Source organism: Lacerta agilis, chromosome Z (assembly GCF_009819535.1).
Source record: "Lacerta agilis isolate rLacAgi1 chromosome Z, rLacAgi1.pri, whole genome shotgun sequence".
NCBI lineage: Eukaryota > Metazoa > Chordata > Lepidosauria > Squamata > Lacertidae > Lacerta > Lacerta agilis.
The window spans coordinates 43,457,004-43,470,165 of NC_046331.1; the positions used below are offsets into that span (position 1 = coordinate 43,457,004).

Here is a 13,162-nt window from a genome sequence, read left to right on the forward strand (position 1 = left end):
CTCGATATTTGCCGGACAATATATGTACAAAAAACCCGAAACAAAGCCTGGAGTGGGCTAAAAGAGGAGAGAGCAAAATGCAATGGTTGGTCTTGCTTCCATGGGGCCTCATTCAGCCAGCTGCACACATGCCCTGCATCTGCAGGTGAACTGGAAACTGGAGAAATGCTGTAATTACCTGCATTCTTCCTCATCAGCGCCATCCATCATGCTATTATAGTCCAAAAGATCTTGAAAAAAGCAATCTTGGGCTGTCTCCCGATCCCAACCCACTGATAGATACCCTGAAATCCAGAAAGCACTACCCTACCCCCCCCATTTCCTGCCTTGAGCCAAGGGTGTCCCCTCCAAGATCCCCTTGAGAGAGGTTGACCATTGCAGTTCCGTTCAACCAAGAAAATCCCCGGCTCTCTCCGTCCATCAACAAAGTCCCTGTTTCTCTGAGACGGAGTCCAGACTTCAGGTTGTCCTCTCTGCTAGGCTGGTCAGCTTTTTCTGAGTCAGTTCATAGGCAAGGAAGAGGGCACCATTGGATGGCAGGGCACGGATCACCGTGGGCATCAGCCCGCAGTAAAGAGGCATAAACCCTACAAGAAAAAGGAACATATAAAACCATCTTATACCAGGCCACACTATTTGTCAATCTATCCCAATATTGTTTGCTTTGGAGGGCAGCTGATGTAATGGGGCTGAGACAGAGAGGGGTCTTTCTCAGCACTTATTATTATTAAATTGTTGTTGTTGTTGTTAGTTAGTTAGTTAGTTACTTCTTATACACCAAAATGGTTTCTAAGTAGTTTACAACTGTACAAATCAATACATAATTAAATACATATGAACAAATCCATTAGGGAATTAAAACATCCTCAATTAAAATATAAAACAATTAAGAAATGTGTGATAAAAACCATTAAAAGCAATAAAACCAGAAATTCAAGTTCAGGAGAATGCTTGCCTAAACAATTCTGTCTTCAGGAACTGGCAGAATGCCAATGTATTTCAGCACGGAGGACTGGGATTGAACCTGAGGCCTTTTGCATTTAAAGCACCTGCTCTGATCATCCATACCCATAGAAAGAGGCAATAACAAGGCAGTATTTTGATGCTACTAACATGAGTTTGGCCAAACTGCGAGAGGCAGTGAAGGATAGGTGTGCCTGGCGTGCTCTGGTCCATGGGGTCACGAAGAGTCGGACACGACTGAACGACTGAACAACAACAACAACAATTTTGATGCCTAGTGGGGAACTTCTGACCACAGTCCTAATTGGGCACCTCAGTTTATCCATTGAGGCCATTTTGGCCAACCACAGACACATATGGTCTCAGGTCAGGCACATAATGATTGGGCTTGGCTGAAAGGGGTTTTTCAGACACAGCCCCTGTGTACCCGACTCTGCAAGCACTGACAGTTAGCTAGTTGCTGGAGCTTGCAAAGCTCTGTGCCTTTGCCCACAGGGAAGATAAAGATCCCAGCTGGAGGATCCAAGTCCCTGCCACTGCTCTCACTTGAAGCAGCATTAGCCAACTTTGGCAAAGCCTGCAGGTATACTACAATACTTCACCAAGGGAGCTCCCATTTCATTAATATGTAAGGAGAACTTAAGAAAGAGCCTCATTGGATCAGGCAAAGGCTCTGTCTCCCACTGTGGGTAATGAGTGTCTCTGGGAAGCCCAGAAGGACATAGGTCACATGTTCCTACACACACAAACACACACACAGTTTGTCCCTCAGAACCACCTGGCATTCAGAGGCATTGAATGCCAGTGATGCCAGAGGCAGCATTTAGCCATCACGACTAATGCCCACTGACAGCACTAATGATTCCATCAGGCGGTGCGAGAAAAGAAGCAGGGCTATCCCATTGCCCCTGCTAAGAGACCAGCTGCATTTGTCCCTCCCTAAGAGCCCCTAAGAAGGACATGGCTGGCGCTGTGGTCTAAACCAGTGTTCCCCAACCTTGGGCCTCCAGCTGTTTTTGGACTACAGATCCCATCATCCCTAGCTAGCAAGGCCAGTGGTCAGGGATGATGGGAGTTGTAGGCCAAAAACAGCTGGAGGCCCAAGGTTGGGGAACACTGGTCTAAACCACTGAGCCTAGGGCTTGCCAATCGGAAGGTCGGCGGTTCGAATCCCCACGATGGGGTGAGCTCCTGTTGTTCGGTCCCAGCTCCTGCCCACCTAGCAGCTCAAAAGCACGTCAAAGTGCAAGTAGATAAATAGGTACCGCTCCGGCAGGAAGGTAAACTGTGTTTCTGTGCACTGCTCTGGTTCGCCACAAGCGGCTTAGTCATGCTGGCCACGTGACCCGGAAAACTCCCCTTTTTCCTTGTGCGTTGTGCCTTTTCCATTGTAGCCCTGAGGGCAGGGATTGTCTGACTACTCATCTTTGTAAGCCACTCTGGGAACCTTGCCAGCTTAAGGACAATTAAAAAAAAATGTTTTAAATAAACAAATGTCTAGGAAGTACTTGCCTTCTGTACGTAAGATGTGTAAGAAGGAGAGCAGGAAACCATCTTGCCGCCCAGCCATGGACAACACCTGGATCCGTGATTTCACTGAGTCAATGGGATAGACAGCCAGCCAGAAAGCAGCACCACCAATTCCGCCACTCACAGTCACAGGGAGAGCACCTGCAAAAAGTAGGTGTAGCTTAACGGTCACCGTTGTTGCTCAAGCAGATTATGTGCAAGTGCATCTAGGCAAGACCCACTTCTGGAACATTTCAAAAAGCTTAAGATGGGTTTACACAATAGCAGGCTCTCCAACAGAGCAGAGTGTTGGTAAATTCTGAAGTGCAGACACTCCTATTAGCATTGCCTTCTAAGAGTATATGCTAAAAATGATTTTTGGCTATTACACACCACTTTGCTTAGCATCCATCCTGATAAAGAGTTCCGATGAACTCATAAGCCTTCTCGTTACTTTATGACATTTTTGGTTAACTATAATATAGGGGCTTTGCAATGATGGGAGTTGGGAGTACAATATGGTTTCAGGGTACCAGTTTGGAAAAGGCTGCCCTAAGGGCCATGAATTGCTGAAGCAGAGATGGGGAACTTGTGAATCTAGCTGGACTCCAGCTCCCATCAACCTAACCTTTGGGCCATGCTGGCTGGGGCTGATGGGTGTTAGAGTCCAATCATTTCATGAGTGCTGCAGGTGCTCCCTAGCCCAGAGGATGATAACACTGGGCTAGATGGGCAATAATCTGAAGGCAGCTCTGCATCAAGAAGTTTTTAATGTTTGACATTTTATTATGTTTTTATATGTGCTGGAAGCTGCCTAATGATGATGATGATGATGATGATGATGATGATGTTTCATGGGTCAGGCAAACTTCATAGCCTCAGTAGTGGCCAAGTGATGACCAAGAACTTCCTGCCTACTTATTTGACAGGTACATCCACTATATTCTTTTAAACACCTGCTGAAAACTTTTCTGTATTCAGCAAATCTATCCAGACACGTGAATTATTTACAGTCATTTCAGATGTTTCATTGATTTCATCCTTCATAAACGGTTTTATGCATATCTGTTTTTAGTTGCTTTGCACATCCTAATCATGCTTTACCGGTATATATAAAGTCAGACTGCATGCTGCTTGGATACTTTCTTTGAGCAAGCCATTTATGGATTTTCTAAATAAGCAAACGAAAATGAATGGTGAGGAGGCTGGCATGGAAGCAGGCAGCTGCTTTCCTCTTTGGATCAGAGCCCTTCCACCACAATCACTGTGTCAGAGCTCCCCAGAAGGAAGGGGCTGGCATTCCCTAGAGGAATCATCGGTACATTCTAGGACATGCAAGATTCTGCTTGGCTCTGGCACCTGCTGGCAAAGTCTGCGCTCTTCCAGAATCCCCTTCCTGCATTCCTGGCAGGCGGGCAGGCAGGCAGAGCAGCTGGAACAGGTGTGAGAGCAAGAAAGCCAATTCTAATGGAATCACTCTTCAGGGCACCTCTGAAAGGCAAATTTAGGCATGCCACCACCACACAGAAGCATCCAAGAAGAAGATCATTCTAAGCAAATATATATTTTCTGTGCCAGAGTATTTACATTGGGGCTTCTCATTAAACACCCAACAGCAAGTTCTGCTGACTACCCAAATACAACTAAACTGAACCCTTGCTATTAACTGTTGGATCTCCCCCAAGAGGGGACCCCTCCTCCAGGTGTCCTTTGTATTGTCCATTCAGGAAGATTTGGGTTCATGGTGGTATTTAGGCAGTTATCTGCTGTCTTGCTTTCCATATACTGTACTGTTTGCAGCTGCAAAAGATGTTTGGATGGATATACTGTTTCATTTACAAATCAGTGCTTATCTTGTAACTTTCTACTGAAATCTTTTAAACTTTTTCTTGTCCTGCAGGGCAAAGGTGTATGCCCAGAAAACAATAATGCAGCATCATTGGGGTAGCACTGCAGAGCAACTAATAAAGCAGAATGATCTGCAGTTACCGGTAGTTCACCACTAATGCACTATCATTGCATCAACAGCACATTGTAGAATACCCCTACAAAAAAACAACAACCCTGGAAAGGCTGCTGCCTCTGACATCTTTCAGCTAATTTCTTTTTTCCCATTCTGTCTTACTCTGCTGGCTTACTGGGCAAAGCTGAGGACCCCTGTGGGGAAATCCCCCTGCTTCCAGGCTTTGCTTACCCAGCTCCTCCTTTGACTGTCCAGCCTGGAGGAAGAAGCTTCGGCTGACTTCATAACCCCCAAAGAAGAAGAAATAGCCAGGCACCTCCCGTAGCCATGTGCTGGTCAGACCCTGGAAGAAACCCAGGGGGCCCTCTGAATGGAAGATGGCTTTCATCACAGCCCAGGTAGAACTATAAGAGGGGAGAGAAGAAAGTCCCATGACACATGGAGGGCACAGAGAATCCATATTAGGGATAGATTGAGGGCCTCATTTCCCAATGGGCAGCCTTCCTGGGACTGCATGCCTGGGTAGCTGGGACAACAGATTTGACATTCATCTTTGTACAGGAGGCAACAGGCCAGTCTTGCAAAAGCCAGAGGCTTCCAGACACACTGTTTGTGGGAATTTGTGGGTGGAAGATACTGAACCCCTGGATTCAGCAAAAGTTAAACCAGAGCTTTCCAAACTTTTCCTGTTGGTGACACACTTTTTAGACATGCACCATTTCGCGACACAGTAATTCAGTTTTACTAGCAAACCGAAAGTTATCAACTAACCCCTTTCCAGCCCCAGGAGGAGCGCAGGGAGCATTCTCACAACACACCTACACACTGCAGCTGACACACTAATGTGTAATGACACACAGTTTGGCAAGCTCCGAGTTAAACTATAAGCCAGGCCAGCTTCTGTATGAGGTAATCGCCTGAGAGATGACCTGCTAAGAAAACAAAAGGAAGGTTATGAGCCATTAGGAAAGCCAAGGAGAGGGGGAGATGGAAGGAGCTCCTCCCTCAACTGTTAGTGAGAAAGTCAAAAGGCACTTGTTTTTGGTTGACTGTGATGTGAGCTAGAAGCTGGGGGAAAGCAGCAAGCAGAGGGTCAGAGACCCATGGCTGATTTCTGTTTGAATTCAAGGCTGCAGCCAGTGCTTTTTTCTGGGGGGATGCAGGGGTACGCATACCCCTAAACATTTTTTTAATAGAAAAAATGCACTGGCTGCAGCTATGGGAGACACGAGAACCTCTTGGAGTGTTAATGCTGTGAGCCCCTCCATCATAGGCTCAGGTTGCATATATCTTAAAGACACCCAGTCTTTGCTGTGCCTCAAAAGGAAATCCTGGGTGGGTGCTTGGAGCCCCTGGAATCTCACACCGCTGTGGAGACTGGGGTAGCATGCAACAGTGCATTTCTCCACTCAGGCAAGCAGGAGGCATTATTGGAGTTCAAGGACACATTGCAGCTAAGCGGAAAAAGCTGGGAGGGGTGTGGCCTAGGAAGGAGGTGTGGCCTATGATGAACTCAGAGGACCAGACACAGAAGCCAAGGAAGCCTCTCTCTCTTTCTCAATACATAATTAACATTGGGTATCCTTCCCCAATCTGGGACCTTCCAGATGTTCCAGCCAACAACTCCAATATGACAATTCCCATGAATTATTATTTTTTGGTGGGGCGAGGCATGATTGTTTAAAGTGGTACGATACTGCTTTGAATGTGTAGTGCAGAAGGGGCCTTAGATGCATAGCTGTCAACCCTCCATGCTGTTTCCCAGTGCTATAATAAGGGAATTTCCCACAAAAAAGGGAAAGGTTGACAGCTATGCTTAGATGGCTTCCCCTCTCAAAGGATTAAATTCACATGGGAGAGACGTCTCGGCACCCATTAGCCTGGATAACGAAATAGAGCCTCCATGTTGCGAGGCAGTCTACCTCCGAGTACCTGTGCCTCGACAGAGCTGTCTGCCCTGTGACCTTCATCTCATGGAGAGCTTGCATCCGGCACTTCACCAGCTCTGTGGGGCACAGAACCATGGAGGAGAAGACTGATGAGAAGGAGCCGGCAATCGCGCTGTGCAAATCACTGTAATAACCCGAGAAAAGAATCCTCAGAGGAAGGCGAAGACCAGAGGGCGGGTGGGGTGGGGGGAATCCCACAGCTAGGGAGCAGCCTTCAGTCCTCCCATACTCTATGTATTCGTTTGCCTTTCGCCAGCAGAAATGAGCTGATTAAGTCAATCAGCCCACTTGAACCTGGTGTCCTCCAGAAGTTTTGGGCTGCAACTCTGATTGGGAAGTCTGACCAGGCTGAGGAATTCTGAGCAAAAGGATCCTACCCAAAGTGATCCTACCCAGAGCAGCCTCCCACTCACCCACCCTTCCCTTTGTATTCTATTTGTTTATTTATTGCTTAAAACCCCCCTTTACACCTATGTTGCAAGCTACTGCAAGACCTATGCTATGTCAAAGATTTAAAAGACAAACTAAAGCTGCAGAATTTAAAACCTCAAGGATTTAAAACCTAAAAGAAAAAGCAAAACATCTGAGAGGCATTCAGGGCACGAGACCTCCTGAAATCAAACAGTTCTGACCAGGTGCCTGAAACTCAGAAGGGACTGTTCCTGTCTAACTTTCTCCGGAGGGGATTCCCATAGAGTTGGGCCCACAGTCCTGAAGCTATGACTCACCCTGGGCGTCCTGTGGTGGCTGGTGTCCATTGGGACTCATAGGGCAGACAATGTGGAGGCAAACAGTAGGGGGAGCCAGAGCTGAGGACAGGCAGATCCAACTAATTCCAGCTTTGCCCCCATCCACCTCCCTGCCTTCTAACAAGGCCAAAACTGAAACAGAGGAGGAGGAAGATGGCAGGTGAGCCCCCCACCCCACCCTGTGCTTGGCTGTAAGCAATAATGCACCACTGTTTATTATCAATGTCTCAGAGCCTCTGGCAGAAGAGGGGAAGAGAAAAAGACTATACCTGAGTTCCTGGACATTGCCCAACCCAAAGAGCTGCCTCACGAGCTGCTGGCAGAACCCGTAGCAGGCAAAAAGCACGGCGTTCTCCGCAACATTGGCCAGCAAGGCTGGAGTGGTGCCCTGGTAGAGCCCGTGCATGCCCTCCTGCTGGTAGGTCTTGACTGAGCAGTCAAAGAAGCCCTGGTACATTGTTGGGAAGGTCTGCATCTTCACCTTGATGGTGTCAAAAGGCTGCCCGGTCACCACGCATGCCACACCACCTGCAAAAAGCCACCCCACCCCAGGCAAGGTCACTCACTTACTCCTGAAATACAGGGCGGATCAAACCAACTGTACTGCAGTGTCCGCTTTGCAAAACGTACCCATGAAACATGTCAAGGGATGAGCATTAAAGGAGCAGCACTCATACACTCTTCCCGTTCTATAAGGCCTGCTTCTGTTCTAAGCTGCTATGATGTAAATGGGACATATTAGGGGGCCTCTCCCATATAAACGTGTCAGAGCATTCAGATCCACCATCTCAAGTCCCATGTCCCCATAGCCTTTGTTGGCATCTCTTCAGTGCCAGGATGACCTATATATTTTCCCTAACAAAGATTATGCTGCTTTGCTACTTCCTAACATGCTGCTAAACTTCCTGTGGCTACTTTAGGGTTTGTTTTGGTCTGTTTTTATGGTATAATGTATTTATATTTGTGTGCTGCATGTGTTGTAAGTTGCACGGAGACCTCCAAGTAACAAGCAACTGACAGTAAAAGAACAGCAATGAAGCTAAAGCTGCATCAATCTTGCCTCCATTCTTCCTCCTGCCTTTCCTTGTGTTTATTGGCTGGCCAGCCATGAGAAGTGGAGTCTTTTATGTGATGGCACCCATCACATGGCACCTTTGCCTTCTCCATTGCTGCTCGTTCTGCCCAGAGCACTAAATGCCCATTTATTTCATCTGGCTATTTCTCTGCTGACTTGGAATGTTATCTGTCAATGGCTTGGCGTTTCTAATTCGTCTCTGCTTGTCTTCACCAGTATTTATTTATAAAACCTACAAACAGCTTTTCACCACCAAAGTGGTCCCAAAGAAAGATTCAGAAAGCATGACAAGGAAAACAAAATTACAGTTTAAACGTTAAAATCAGCAGAAGTACATGCTGTACCATACGAAAGAGTTCAGAGCAGACCTGACCAAGACCTTTATTTTCTTTGATACATTTTGTGATGTTTTAGGGATATCTTGCACAGAGAAGTGGAAGAACAGAGATTATCCTGAGATCATGAGACCTGTCTCTCTACACCACCTGGGAGGGAGGTTCAGAGGGTGGTGATGATAACAGGCTTTGTATGCAGTAGATCCCAATTTATATATACTCTCTCCAGGGAAGCCTGCCTGGCACCAACCTTGTCCGCATTTTTGCCTCAGAAATACATTTTTTGTTTTCTTGGATGTTTGGGCAGCATGGATAATGGGATAGTGTATTGTTAAACCTGTTTTAATGTTTATGTGATTCTGAAACTGTATTTCTTAACCTAAACCTAGCTAGGAAGAAATAAATGAGCTGAGGAAAGTGGACGTGCAGAGATCTCTTCGCTCAGTCTTAGCCAGAAAACAGATTTGACAGAAAGACCCTGTAGGGTAGCAGCAGGTACCTGCCAGCAAGCCCAGTTGTCATAATCAAAACAAAATCGAAAATTCTTTCTAGTAGCACCTTAGAGACCAACTGAGTTTGTTCCTGGTATGAGCTTTCGTGTGCATGCACACTTCTTCAGATACACTAAAACAGAAGTCACCAGATCCTTAAATATAGTGAGGGCTTGTCATAAGTCGGCTTTCACCAGATGTTTTGGACTACAACTCCCATCGCAATCCAAAGCATTTGGAGAGCACCAGGTTGACAAAATCTACCTTACGCTGTTGCTATTTCTACACATTTCTTTCCCTTCAGAGCAGACAACTAGAAGCCAGACTGGGCACAGGGCCTGCCAGATGTAGACCTATATAGCACTACAATAAAAGACCAAGCAGATCTCCATATACTTGCATGCACACACCCCTCACATCCAAGATCCACCAAAGGTCTCCACTTCCCATGGCTCTTCTCTGAATCGTGCTTGCTTTCCTGAACAGGCATTGCCTCAAGTGCTTGCTCAGTTTTAAGGGAGGGGTGGGAAACACTTTCCAGGTAAGGACCGCCATTACCTTTTGGACAAGGCCACATTCAATTGGTGGGTGGGGCCAAAGGCAAAAGTGGGTAGACCAACCAAGGCAAGCTTCGCCTTTGCACAGTAGGCTTATTTCTGCACACACCCACACACCTATATCTTCCACCCAGGCAAGCAAAAAGCACAGTCAATGACACATTCCAACCAGACAGAAGCACTTAAGGCAGGGGCAAAGCAGGGCTGGTTAGAATGGTTGGGGGTGGGGATTGTGGTATGAGGAAAGTCCCATGGGTCAGTCAGAGAGGCTTGGAGCTGCTCCTCATAGGTTAAAAGTTCCATTCTTCCCTACACCTGCCATTGATCCTTGGTCTCCCATCTAAAGGGTGGCTTCTTGACCCATCCTCCCAGTAGCTCTCCATCCTTCAGGCTCACCTGCTGCCCCTGCAGTGAGGTCGATAAGCGTCTCCACCAGCGGGTGGACTCGGGCTTGTTCAGTAGGCATCTCAGCACACAAACGTTTAGGTGCAGGTGTCCCAAAGAAGACTGCAAGACTGGAGGGGGGGGGAGAACATCAATGGTGTAGTGGTTAAGTTTTGAAGCAACTCATCATGACGGCCCCTGTAGCCACGCAGTCAAGGAGAGTCCAGAAATTCAGGCAGCTGTGCTGATCCATTATTATTATATAGACAAGCGCAAAAGCATCATTACATAAGATAACACCCAGTTTATTAGGACCAGCGTGCCTGCAATCCTAAGAGTCTCCTGGGAGCACTATTGAACTTAGAGGTGCTTCCTACCCATTGAAAGGGTGGGCTTGCAAAACACACAGAGCTTTAACGAAAGATCTTCAGCTAGCTAAAAGGCAACCTTATGGGTTGTATCCAATGGAAGTCACATTCAAAGCAGACCCAATGAGATTAATGAACCTAGTTCCATTTGCTTCAGTTAGTTCTGCTCTAGGTATGACATTGAAAAACACGTAAACGTGAAAATAAATGTTACTATTCAAACTGTTAGCATGAAGTAATAACCTCACTGAACAAAAGAAGTACCCCAACTTTGCTTATTTTTCAGGCTTCTGACTACTTCTAAGCTAATCTGTTGCAAACACACTTGAAAGCTTATTGTACCATTTAATTGCTAGAAGAAGGAGGATCTGCTGTTCCAGATGACATCAGTCCCTGGCATTAATTACCCTGGCAGTCTAGATGACAGGAATACCTCAGCTTGGGGAAAAAGTTCCCAGATCTGCACTCCTACACCACTGAAGAGCGTCATCTAAATAGGCTCCATCCTGCCCCCACAACCAAAGGTTATGTAAATATCTGAGTAACAGACCTGTAAGGGGAATGGCGAAGCAGTATGAGGTGTCCCAGGCACCTGAGGTAGGTAGATGATGTGCAAAAAGTTAAAGGGAGTCAAACAAGGAATGTGAGTTGGGTGGGGGTGGCATTTCCATTCTGTCTCGTCCCTTCTTACCCAGCCCAGCCTTAGCCAGCTAGTCAGCCAGACAGCCAAATACTCTTCAGGGGGGAAAGGCTGCTAAATTTTCTCCCAGCAGGGCTCCTGGGCATTCATTAGCTCTATGCAGCAAGTGGATCATACCCCATCTATAAATACTAGAATGGAAGCATTCACTGTTGAATTTCTAGCTGTTGTACAGTTGTGTGAGGCAGATTCCTTGACACAAATACACACACACTACATTTCCAGAGGTTCTTTAAAGTTGGTAAAATTTGCTTTGTACAGTCTTCATCCAGTGCCAGTACTCACCATTAAGTTGTTACTGCAAGTGCCACACTTTTAACATAAAAAGGTACTGTGGGACACTAGGCCATTCTCCAAAACGTTACCAAAAGCACAAGCTTCTTGAGGCCATCCCAGGACACAGCTTTGGGGAGAATGGTTATCACCACATAGGTGGACTCTGCTGCCTGACAAGCTCATGTTTATTGGGTGAAATTCCAGGTGCTGATTACAACTGCTCAAGGCTGGGTGCCAAGTTACCTTACCTACCCTTTGCTTCCACTCTTTAACCTACTTCTATGCATTTGCAGAAAGTATGGAACATAGATGCACTGCAGCTGTCACCAGCCAGCCTCAGTACTGTAATATGATTGCCCATGAGCAGCTATCTCTAATAGGGACCTACAGATGTTTTAGATTCTAGCTCCCATCAGCTGCCACCAGGAAAGCCAGTGGTGAGAGATAATAGGGCTTGGAAACATCTGAAAAGCACCAGGTTTTGGGGAGGGGGGTTAGGGAGGTATACATTGCTGCTGTGCTGCTACACGTGCCATTATCATCATTCTTTCCCACCAACAGCAGCTTGGAAGGTGGGGCTATTCAAAATTTATCCCTTTTGCCACATGACCCTTAGCAGACAGCGGAATTTTTAAGCTACTTAAAAACTTGCCACGTGAAAGCTGGAAAGAAAAAATCACAGCCACACTTGTGCCCCTTCTACAGAGCCTACGGCACTTTCCAAACTGTGTTGGCTGCAGTGTGTAGGTGTGTCACACCAACACTCCCCATGCTCCTCCCGGGGCTGGAAAGGGGTTAGTTTAACCTCCCGTTTGCTAGTAAAACTTACTGTGTAGCGAAATGATGCCTGTCTAAAAAGGGTGTCACCAACATGAAAAATTTGGAAAGCCCTGGCCTAATGGATCCATTTTGCCAAGGGCTATCTACTCCAGCTAACAGCAGCTTGCCAAAGAAACCAGGAAGAGGTTTGGCTCAGTCCTCTTACAACAGATCCTTTTACGCTGGAGATGCCAGGATTATCTTTTGCATGCAGAGCCTATGATCTAGTATCCATCCCTCTTGACTGTTTAACCATTTGCTGTGTAATACAGCAACTCCCATGTTCCTGCATCTCCTCACAAAATGCTCCATAGCTTGCATACATAGGAAACTGCTTATATTTCCACCACCCAAAGCAGAATCACAGCCTCCCCCTCCTCCTGCTGTCCCACCAGTGCATGGGGCAGTTCAACTAGTAGAGAATCCTACATACCAGAAATGATTTCTGCTGCCAGCAGCTCTGCTGTAGTAGAATCTTGCAAACAGCACCACCCACCAGGATTGCAAGCTTCATGAACTTTGAGCAGAAACTAATGTCCCCTTCCCCTCCAGCACACCCTGTTTATATAGGGCCCAGGTTCTTACGGTAAGAGGTTAACCAGTCTGGCTCTTATCTTGAATCGTTAAGCGGCTTCGGACAACAGTTGCTACACATTGCATTTTTTCCATCTCCAAGCATAAGGCAAGAGCAGAGTTGTGGGTGTTGACTGCCTTATACAGTACTTGCTTCCAATAGCTGTTTGTGCACCCAAAATATTACAGAACCAGTGAGTCCACATTGTGCATATTACAGCAATAATCCCAAACTGAAGACTAGGATAACACAGCAGCTGTGTGAAATTAGTAAAACACTCTTGCTTCTGCCTGCAACCTATCCACTTTCCTTTCACTTTCCAAATCAAGTGAAGGTGCAACACTTTTCATTCTCTCACCTTCCCTTCGAAACAATTTTCCAACTCTGAAAGGAGCAACTTGAAAGTTCAGTGGGCCACTTTGCCCACAAACATCCTTCCCTGTAGCAACA

At 46.5% G+C, this 13,162-nt stretch overlaps 1 protein-coding gene across 1 annotated transcript; it reads right to left on the reverse strand.

Annotated features, from left to right (window-relative positions):
- Positions 1-239: 239 nt before the first annotated feature.
- Positions 240-12,707, reverse strand: LOC117040415 (mitochondrial ornithine transporter 1-like). Its single transcript, XM_033138192.1, has 7 exons — positions 12,581-12,707; positions 9,988-10,110; positions 7,403-7,661; positions 6,368-6,508; positions 4,667-4,839; positions 2,476-2,634; positions 240-587 (listed from the first exon to the last, which is right to left on the reverse strand). The coding sequence occupies exons 2-7, from the start codon at positions 10,055-10,057 to the stop codon at positions 460-462; spliced, it is 930 nt and encodes a 309-aa protein (XP_032994083.1). The 5' UTR covers positions 10,058-10,110; positions 12,581-12,707; the 3' UTR covers positions 240-459.
- Positions 12,708-13,162: the final 455 nt, after the last annotated feature.